The sequence below is a fragment of the Zingiber officinale genome, chromosome 5A (genome assembly GCF_018446385.1).
Source record: "Zingiber officinale cultivar Zhangliang chromosome 5A, Zo_v1.1, whole genome shotgun sequence".
Taxonomy (NCBI): domain Eukaryota; kingdom Viridiplantae; phylum Streptophyta; class Magnoliopsida; order Zingiberales; family Zingiberaceae; genus Zingiber; species Zingiber officinale.
The window spans coordinates 79,064,571-79,074,682 of NC_055994.1; the positions used below are offsets into that span (position 1 = coordinate 79,064,571).

The 10,112-nt window shown below is 34.3% G+C and overlaps 2 protein-coding genes across 2 annotated transcripts; both read left to right on the forward strand.

The window, feature by feature from the left end:
- Positions 1–263: 263 nt before the first annotated feature.
- On the forward strand, positions 264–3,670 carry LOC121982930 (protein PHYTOCHROME-DEPENDENT LATE-FLOWERING-like). The gene is made up of 4 exons (XM_042535932.1): positions 264–553; positions 2,422–2,538; positions 2,628–2,705; positions 3,513–3,670. Exons 1-4 carry the CDS (start codon positions 269–271, stop codon positions 3,597–3,599), a joined length of 567 nt encoding a protein of 188 aa, XP_042391866.1. The 5' UTR covers positions 264–268; the 3' UTR covers positions 3,600–3,670.
- A 930-nt stretch (positions 3,671–4,600) lies between these two features.
- LOC121982931 lies at positions 4,601–8,501 on the forward strand. The gene is made up of 8 exons (XM_042535933.1): positions 4,601–4,743; positions 4,822–4,920; positions 5,007–6,010; positions 6,146–6,327; positions 6,415–6,554; positions 6,639–6,677; positions 7,132–7,174; positions 7,302–8,501. The coding sequence occupies exons 1-8, from the start codon at positions 4,612–4,614 to the stop codon at positions 8,036–8,038; spliced, it is 2,376 nt and encodes a 791-aa protein (XP_042391867.1). The 5' UTR covers positions 4,601–4,611; the 3' UTR covers positions 8,039–8,501.
- The last annotated feature ends 1,611 nt before the right edge of the window (positions 8,502–10,112 follow it).

The following is a 10,112-nucleotide window of genomic DNA, read 5'->3' on the forward strand; positions in this document are numbered from 1 at the left end:
TCAACTCTTTAAATATCTCATACTAACTTTAAAAACTATATACTTAGAAACAAATGAATATTTTTTTATTTTTTTGAGAAAAATAAGGATGGGACCATATATATACTTAAGCATTAATTATGTTTTTAAAAAGATCTTATTTGGAATTTTAATTATTTTTACGATGTTTTCGCGATCCGTTTCGGCTTTCCATTCGAAGCAGCGATACGCGCATACTCGCCCGCTCACGTGACCAGCAGTTGCGTAACCCCTCGCTCCCGCGTATAAAATGTCGCCCAAACCCCTCTTCCCCTCTTCCCCCACGTTGATTCTCCCTCTCGTCCCTCGTTTTCAAAGCCCGGTCCGTTGCTCTTCCCTCGCCCTCCGATCTGATCCCGTCCACCTCGCCGCCCTCCCCATCTGCTTTGTTCGCTGGCTGACGTACACCTCCATGGTCATCTCCTTCAAGCTCTCTCGCGTCGGGACTCGCTACCGCCCCCGTGTAAGATCAGAGCCGGAGTCGCTCGCACTCGAAGACAGAACCTCCGGTCGCCCTAAAAGTGACGAGTCTCCGGTGAGTTTTTCTATTTCGGTTTTTTTTAATGTGGGTTGAGGGTTCTTCTTGCTGTGGATCTAGCGCCGAGTACTATCTGTCTCTCTCGCTCTTTCGATGATGGTTTTTGAATCTTGTCTCTGATGTTTATAGTTATTCTTCCATAGCGATTACGATATAGGTTAAGGTGTACAATCATCTTTGCTTAACTATGAGAAAGTCTGAGTGAATGGTAAGTGCGTTAATTTAGTCGTGGATTTTGCTACCGAGAGACTTCACTTGGGTGAAGAAACTTGGGACAGAAAAAGACCGTCTCTTTTTCCTCTAAATACAGTAACTAACAATTTGTGTGCAAGCAATATTTTATCACTTTGATACATAGTAAGTATGACCTATTTGCATATTGTTATAAGTTTATACAATTATGTTTGCTTATTTCCATATCACTAATGATGCTAGAACTTCGATTAAATCATCATTCATACGTAGGCCTTCCTCAACTTCAAAAAATATATAAAATTAAGATTTAGAAGAAACTATGATGACTTATCATCAATTACTTTTGTGCATCATCACACAATAGTTTTTTAGCAAAATTATTGGATTCCCAAAATATATGCTGGTGTAATTATGTATTTGCCACCATGGTGTAATTATGTATTTAATATATTGCTTCGAGATGTTCATGCATAAATATTTGGAAAATATATATCTAAGCAAAAGGAAGTATTTTAGTATACCTTTTTCCATTAGAAAATATGAGAATGTGCATGGTTATTACATACAGAGAATCTTGTGGAAGTATTAGTTTTATTGTAACTCTCATATGTTTCCATGCTGATTTTATTTTATAGTCTCAGTATCTTTTCTAGGAGAGATTAAGCTAGATCAAAGCATGAAAGAGAGATTAATATGCTACATGACTTCCCAAAATACACACTCACACACACATATATATTTCTGTTTAGCTGCCAATGTATTGTTTTATATTGCATTTGGCATCGTAATTTTCCAACCATTTTTCTTTTTTTATTTGGACAGCATGATTGTGATGATCTATGTTACTACTTTTTGAGGGTTGCAAACAAAGCCTAAATTAATGCAATTAACTCGTATATATTTCTATGCTATATTATACTGTTGGATTTCAGTGGGTGGTTTGGTTAGATGAGTTAAAATTTGACGTTCACATTACTCATGTTCAGTGGGTGATTTGCTATGTCATTCCAGCTTTGGAGTCACTCCCTAAATGAATTTTTTATTGTCATGTGAAGAAAGGTGTAAATCTGAAATTGGATTAGCTGTTAATAAACATACTCAGCAAATAAATGACACAAGTGAAAAATGGATTGATTGCACCTTTGATCTCTGAACTATGATTTTCAGATTTTGGTTGGGAAGATCATGAGTAACTCAGATGTGAATTAACTGTTATAACATATAAAACCGTCATAACTCCATTAGTAATCCTTTTGATTGTCAATTTAAGTTCTTTCCCCAACTTCACATTGCATATGTAAGTTCTTAAATGACAATATTCGATTGCACTTAAAGATGAGTATAGTAAATTCATTATCGTGATTCTTTATTCATCAAAATCTTCTTATATCACACTTAAAGCAGATATTGGGCAGAGGACGTGAATCTTTAAATGGAAAAAAATTGTAAATAGAGTAATACACACTGATAATGGTTAGTCTGCTTTTGAAATAATTTATGCTCATATTTATTAATTTTCTTATAGTTTAATAACTACTTGATATGTATAAAAAAGGAAATAAGAAACTAGAAGTGCAGGTGATATTAAATGACAAATAACTTGTGTAGGTTTCTTTCTGGGTTTGTCCGGTTTTGATGATGCTCTTAGTTGTTATTCTCATTTTACACAGAAGCATGAAAACCAGTCACCTTGCCTAACTGATTGCAGCAACCAATCTGGAGAGCATGTGGCTTCCTTTTCCCTCAACTTGTATCCTGATGGATTCTATATTAGAAAACCCACTGAGGTTTGTCTCCTACATTTAATTAATATGTGAGTTCACATAGTAGAATCTTCTATTGCTCATATTTATTTATGATTCTATATTAAATTTAGGGCATGCTGTTGCCCCCTCTTCAAGATGTCTCAGAGTTGTTGCACCCTTATGACGGGATATCTGAGACCTTGTTTTCCGTAAGTAATCAATCAATACTATTAAAAACATGTCTTGAATGTTACTAATCTTCAGTCCCCTACTTGGGTGCTAGATAGTAGATAACCTCCCTCTTGGGTCTTTTAATACCTTGTCTGCATGAAACTGTTTTTTAATGAGCATGGCGCTGTCTTCTAGTGTCTTGCTGTTGTCGCTAGAAACTCTAATAGTCAAGGTTATCTCAAAAGTGTTTGCAAAAAGACTTCTGGCGATTATTCATGAGCCGATGGGAGAATAACAATTTGCATAAATTAAAGGGTGCAATTATTTGAATTGTTTCATGCACCCCTGAAGCATTGAACTTTTTGCATCATCAAAGGTTCCAACTGGCATTATCAAAGGTCTTTTGACAGATGTTCTAGCTGGCATTATCAAAGATTCCAGCTTGACATCATCACCTCTACAAAAAGAGGTGATGCTTTTCCAGTATCATTGATTCTCCTTGATAGTGCATTTGGCTTCATGCTGTATTCTTTTTTTTTTTTTGCTATTCTGTTCTTTATTGATTCTGATTTTTTGGCTGTAAGATGTTGCTGTAATACTCATTGCTGTTAGCCTTCACCTCCTTTACTTTATTGCAATTGGTGAACACAGTTCATTGTTTCATTTTTTTTAAAAAAAAGAAGGAAAAATGAAACTCAATTGGAAGCTTTTTCCTATATAAATACATTAAGTTACCCAGATTGTCTTGTTCAGGCATGTTCTTTCGAGTTCTGATGCACTTGAGTTTTTTTTTTACTTGTGCATTTTAATTTCAAATCATTTCTTTGAATTGTATTTCTGTGCAGGCAATTGAGAATGGCTGGCTACCTGGAAATATTTTGGATGACATACCTTGCAAGTACTATAAAGGATCTGTATTTTGTGAGGTGTAGTATTAGTAAACAAAAACATCACATTTGTCTTGCATGTTTTTTTTTTGTCATCCTTTTACTTTTAGATTGCTTGTATTCTTCTTTTAGCCCTTCCATTTTCCACTACTGGTTTATTATGTGGATGCTTAAATGCTTTGTTGATTACCAATTTAATGTAGCTGTATGTTATTTCATAAGTGTGCAGTGTGCTGGTTGGCATGTACCATCATAGCATACTTGATAGCATGCTCACTTGTGGGTTGATAGTCACCGTAGTGACTAGTGATCACAGCTTTTTTTTTTTTTTTTTTGTTCTTGCATAACCAGTATTTGTCATGCATTTATATGATTATTAAGGAAATGAAATGAACAATACTTACTATATTTTAAAATAAGGTGAGATAAAAACTTACATTTTTATTCTGATTTCTGAGTTATGATAAACGTACTTATCTACTGATATAATCATATAAATAGCTCATTTACATTATTTTGAACACTTGAGGATAGTAATAATGTTTCTGATTAATATGAAAAATCATTTTGTCCTATTTTACAATTTCTAGGTAAGTCTTGTGTTCACCTCAATATAGTTTTCAATTACGAAAATCTACGAAAATATTTTATAATATGGACCTGGCAACTTTGGTTGACATTGCTTTACACAAGTAATAGCCTAATGCAACATCCATTTTTTCCATCTAACATTTGAGACCAGCATAGGTGAATTTACATCTATTTAAGCATACAAAAAACAAAGGTGATTTTTCATTTTTGTAAGCAAAGTAGTTTATTCATGACCTTGGAGATGGAGATAATTAATTGTCCTATGCAGCATTAAGTTAAGACCTTTTCGTTCACATAATGCTAATGCAATATTCTTCTTGAACTTCTAACCTTAGGCAGTAGCAATTTGTTTAATCTCTAGGATCTATTAATATTTGTTGGCTCTGGTCATAGCTATTTGTTCTATATTTAGTTGCCATGGTTGAACATGATAGAATTATATTAGGTGTGGGACTTCCGATCTTGTATGTCTGAATGTGATTCCTCTTGTGCTCATTCCCCTAAAGTTCAAAAAGTTTGTTTACGAATGAGCACTGAAGATGTTGTCAGGGACATGCAATCAATCTCAGATGATTCATGGTCTTACAATGATTTTCTGGTATGTATAATTGGCTAGTCTGCTACTTTGATGCCTCCTATCAAGTATGTTGGATCACGTCCCATGAATTGTTTTCAGCAAGTTGAGTCACAAATCATCAAGGCTCTGCATCCAAAGCTTTATTTGCACCCCAAGTCATCTCTAAAAAGATTCTTTGAGGAACCAGTTTCTAAAAAGGTAATTACACCAAGATTTTAATCCACTATTTGGGTGTTAATATGGTACAGAGTTGTATAACATGGCCAACTTTGGGTACTATGTAGCTCGATTTAGGAATCAAATGGAGATGGACAAAAAAGCAGCACAAAAAACATGAATTTGGTTCCAAGTCTATCCCTACAGACATATCAGGCAGCAGAACCATCGAAAACATAAAGCAGCAAACAAGTGGTTCACCTAAACATGCAACGTTAACTTTTGCAGTTAATACCTTTTTAGGAAGCATGCCACGAATTCAACAGAGCAGTGACCTGAATGGCGCGCCACTTCATGCTTCACAAATGATTTCCAAACCATGCAATGTGCCATATGCAGGTTGGTCAATTTCTCCACTTGTTCACACTGCAGTAGATTCTATCACCCAAGGGAGATGCAAAGCATCTCACAGAATAGGGAATCAGTTACATGCAGAATCTTCCAGGACATGTGTTGTGAAAATACCAAAAAAAGGGTCCCCAAGGTTTCATCCACCACAGCTAGGAAAGGATGCATTATCAGGACTGGAAGAAAAAACTGCAGTATGTTTACAAAAGCAACAGGGTGTTCAAAACAACCAATTTGTTTATCTTAGCAATCATTGTTCCACAACTGACACTTCAACCGTTAAAGTTCCAGATGAAGTAACCTCAGTAAGCATTAGAAACAAAGAGAGCAAACAGAAGCTGCCAATGATTAACTACCTGTCTTTTCATTCGCTGCTTGATGATAGTTTACATATCCAACGAATACCAAATCAGGGAGATACTTGCCGAAAGAGAAAATTCACACGATGTTCTCAAGTTTCTACTGACTCTCCAGACAAGTTGGTAGCTAAAAAGACAGTGCATTTGCCAACTCATAGATTTTCTTTCCCAGAGGTAACTGCAGCTAAGTTGCACCTGGAAGATACTGTAATACTCTCTACAGATTCAGTTGAAACTGGTTCCTTGGCATTTGTACCTGATATTCCCTTGGATAATACTGAAATTCCAAGTCATATCTCAGATGATGAAGTTGATAAGACAAATATTCTCAAGAAACTCTCTATTATTCAAGAAATAACACAAAGGTATTGCACAAACCAAAAACTTTGTTGCTTTAGACATGTTTCTTTTTCTATCATAAGCAGTTAGTCAATGGATTTGATCACCAAGTATCTTTTTTTTAAAAAAAAATAATTGCTTTAATCTTTCACTCATTTCAGGCACCGCCTTGGTCTCAAGGTGAACAAAGCTGACAGTTGTAAAACCACTAGAGAATTTAAACATTCTATCAAACCACCAGATGATCTCTTTATTAATGAGGATATCCAAGGAATTGGAGGTAGTGGGGATACTTGCACGGCTCACATTTTAACATATAAACGCGAAGAAATTTTTTTTGGAGGTGCGAATTAATTTCTATCTGAGACTCATATAAATTATTAACTTATTGAAATTTCTATTTGTTCTTTGAAAATTTCTTCTTTGTCAGGAAGTTACTGGCTTTTCTTCCCATATGAGCAGTATTGCAAACTTGCATTGACTGGGCTTGATCCTTCTAATCATATGGTTGTAGCTAATATTATCTATTCAACTGATAAATATTCCAGTGATTACTTACATTTAAAATCTGTGAGTATATGATTATTAAAATGATAATTGTGTAATATTTCAGAAATATAGATATCCTTACCCATTTTTGAACTTGTTTTACAGCATTATGCAGATTTGTTTGCTGCTCAGTTCACTTCCCTAGTAAGTCTGACTTGCTCTTTCATGTATCTAGGAAGCTAGCAGACAAAACCACACTAGTCAGGAAACTTATCCACATTTTTCACTTGCAGTTCTGCCATATTTTTTTATGCAAATCAAATTCCTAGTTTTTCTACTAATCCTTTATCATTATTGTTCTTGTTACAATGAATATTGTCCGATCAATTACAGTGTAGGTTTTGACTTTATCACAGAAATTCTTCACTAATAGATTATAGATCATTGTGTTTTCAGTAAGACAACTTTGAGTCATCACAGTATTGTGTTTTTCTAGTTTCTATTTAAAATTGCTCTTGTGCTAACTTGACATCTCCATTTGTTGGAAGAATAATCAAAATCATTCTTGTAGTCATTTTGCTTTTTGTTACGCTGACATGTTATTAAAAAGCCTCGTTCGTATTATTTTCCTTAAGCAACTGTTTTGTTTTTTGTATAGATGGAACGTGATGGCTATAAACTTGTGAATAATAACACTTCTGGTAACACTTCTTTCTGAAATGTTATGCATTTTGGTTCTTTGAATTCTCTAATCCCTCCCTTTGACAGAAGACAAAACTGATCATTCAAGCTGTTCATTTACTTCATCTAATAACTGTATGCCTACAGCACAACTGCATTCTTGTTCTCACCAGAGAAGTGCAGTTTCAACAAGAATTGCACCTTCTGCTAGTCTGACCAGGCCACCGAAGATTGATGTCATGCAGCAACAACTTTGCGTTGGTATTCCTAACAGTGTTAGGCCTTTATCACTTGTGCCCTTTCAGCAAAGCCCTCAGCCGCCACAGGGGAACTTGCAAAGCAAAATGGCCAGTGTAATAGCTGAATATGATAATTTGTGTCGGCCTCATGTTTCAGGTTCAAATATTAGTCAAATGCCTGGTACAAATAATTCTTGTCAGCCTATCTCACATGGAGGTTTCAATAAAACAAATCATGCAATAGATATGGCAAACCAAAGGCAAACCCATAGATTGGGGATGGACATCAATTTTGGCATGAAACATCAAAGAAATGGGCATGGGACTATGATAACAAGGCCTTTGCTGGATCATCCTCCGGTTAGAAGTAATGCTTTCTTGCTTCAAGGACGGGGCAAATCTCCACAGCTATCTAACAAATCGTCGATGAATCTTTATTCCCTTGCTCATCGCCAGCAGTACCATGTGCAGTCAGATTCATCAGAGGGTTTGCTTAGTTCTCAAAATCTGCAGTGCCAACAGTTTGGCTTTCGGCTACCTAATATTTCTATGAATGCAAATATAAGGGAGTCAACACCGGTTAGTTCTCAGCAGTTTTTCAGAGTGAGAAGCAGGCAGGTTGATTTGAGCATTAAAAAAAAATGATAGAAAACCACAAACTGTGTTGGCCCTTCTAGTGGTGGCAACACTAACTCAACGATCGATTTTTCTTGTTGGTTCTGAGTGAATATTTTGTGGGGAAAAAAACCTTGTGGCAGTCCTGATTCAAATATTTTCATGTTTTTTGTCTCGCTGCTCAAATATTGTAAAAATTTTATATCTGTAGATAGACTAAATTCACTGACTATCCATTTTGCCAATGATTCTTGCTTTTATGGCAAGTTTCATGTTTTGCCTTCCAGACCATGAAAATTTTCACTAATTTGACTTGTTAATTTGTGTTTTCCTTACCTGATCTTATTCAAATGGAGCATTACTCCTATGCTGCTGCTCCTGTATCTCTCTGTTCCTTCTGTTGAGAAAGACTGAGCCCAGGAATGACAGACATAGGATTAATATTTCACTGCTAGAACCATCTCATAATATTCCTGAAAGTAGCTCTACTAACTTTTATTTTCAGCAAGTTATTTTTCCTGCATCTCTACTGTGTGTCAAACTTCAAGTTTATTGTAGTTTTAATTTTGTCTGGTGATTCAATTAATGAAATCTCATGTGCAGGTCAGATGAGAATGGTCAGCATCTGCAACTCATAGTGTCACTGATGACACTGCTATATGCCAAACTCGATATGACACCTTTTGTTGGTCTAAGGCTGTCAAGGACCTTCGACAGCACCTACTCGTCCTCCAGTGTATATTGAGCTGAGTAATGCATTCACCACTCTGCAAAACTCTTTTCATTTCATAATTAATCAATTCTTTATGAATTTTTATATTTGGTTTAAAAAATAATCTAAGGATATCAATTCTCATAGATTTACTACTCATACTTTTTGTACACTTAAAACTGATTCGATAGACCATATTTACAGTGTACTTTTGATCCCATGCAAACGGTTCCAATGATAATTGTTAATAATAGTCAAATGCCTTGTCTTTCCAAGAAAGCCATCCCTTGGCAAATGGTAAGATTATCTTCAATAATTTCTAGCCAAATTATTCATTGTAGATATGTATAAACCTATCCTAAAATTATTTACCACTGATTTCCTGAATTCCATGAAAGGTATCATTAGTTCATCTCCAGCAGCAAGATTATCTTGAATACTTTGTAGCGCATTTCTTGCTAATCTGAATGTTCACGTTCATACTTAAGTAAACGTACTTCTAGAATTACAGCATGTTTCATGCTTTACTAGATAAGATCAGCAAACCACTTGTGCAATTTGGGTGGATTTGACCAACAAAGTTATTCACATTTATTTCTACCCCGCACTAATTAGAACTTTGAAGATAAGGTGCTTTAATTTTTTTAGCTTGTGGATTTTGCCTTTATGATTAATGGGTTGAGTTATAGTATTAGGCATAAATTTTTTTTCATATTGAAAATTAGATGTATACATGGTGTGCGACGTAAGATTATATATATATATTAGTCATCGCACATACCCATTGTATGTGTAATATAATAAATAAATATGCGTAAATCAAATCCCAACCCATAAATTGAACTTGGTAAGAGTACTTCAGCTCAAGAACCTTTCATAAAAAATTAATTTAATTTTTTATATTAGATATTAAACTGATAAGAATAGATAATAGACTACATGTCAAAAGACTGAAAAAGATATGTTTTCTAATATCGCGCCGGCCTAAGATATTTATAGAAAGTATTAATATAATTTAATTTTAAATTTTACTAAAATTAGTTAGTATTCTTAATAAAATAGTTTGTCAACAAGTAGTAGATGAAAAAAAAATGACAAAATTCAGTATGTATACAACATTTAAAGTAATCATCTATAATTTATTTTAAAGATTTATTATTACTTTCTAAAAGAATTCATCAGTCTTATTTGAAATATTAGATCCACATATAAATAAAATTAATTTAGTTTAAGCAGTATTAGAAATTTATGGGAGGACTTTCAGTTTATTCCAAAATCATAAATTATTTTTCAACAACTTAAAAAATAATTTATAAATTTCTAATGCATTGCTCATAAGAAAAAACATTGCAATTAAGGAATCATAATTGATTTTTATTAGTTGGTACTAAA

Coding starts and splice junctions, on each gene's coding strand:
- LOC121982930 (XM_042535932.1), top strand. CDS start 269: ATGTCGCCCAAACCCCTCTTCCCCTCTTCCCCCACGTTGATTCTCCCT. Junction 554..2,421: donor CTAAAAGTGACGAGTCTCCG/GTGAGTTTTTCT, acceptor CATTTTACACAG/AAGCATGAAAACCAGTCACC. Junction 2,706..3,512: donor TATCTGAGACCTTGTTTTCC/GTAAGTAATCAA, acceptor ATTTCTGTGCAG/GCAATTGAGAATGGCTGGCT.
- LOC121982931 (XM_042535933.1), top strand. CDS start 4,612: ATGTCTGAATGTGATTCCTCTTGTGCTCATTCCCCTAAAGTTCAAAAA. Junction 4,921..5,006: donor AGGAACCAGTTTCTAAAAAG/GTAATTACACCA, acceptor GGTACTATGTAG/CTCGATTTAGGAATCAAATG. Junction 6,328..6,414: donor CGAAGAAATTTTTTTTGGAG/GTGCGAATTAAT, acceptor CTTCTTTGTCAG/GAAGTTACTGGCTTTTCTTC.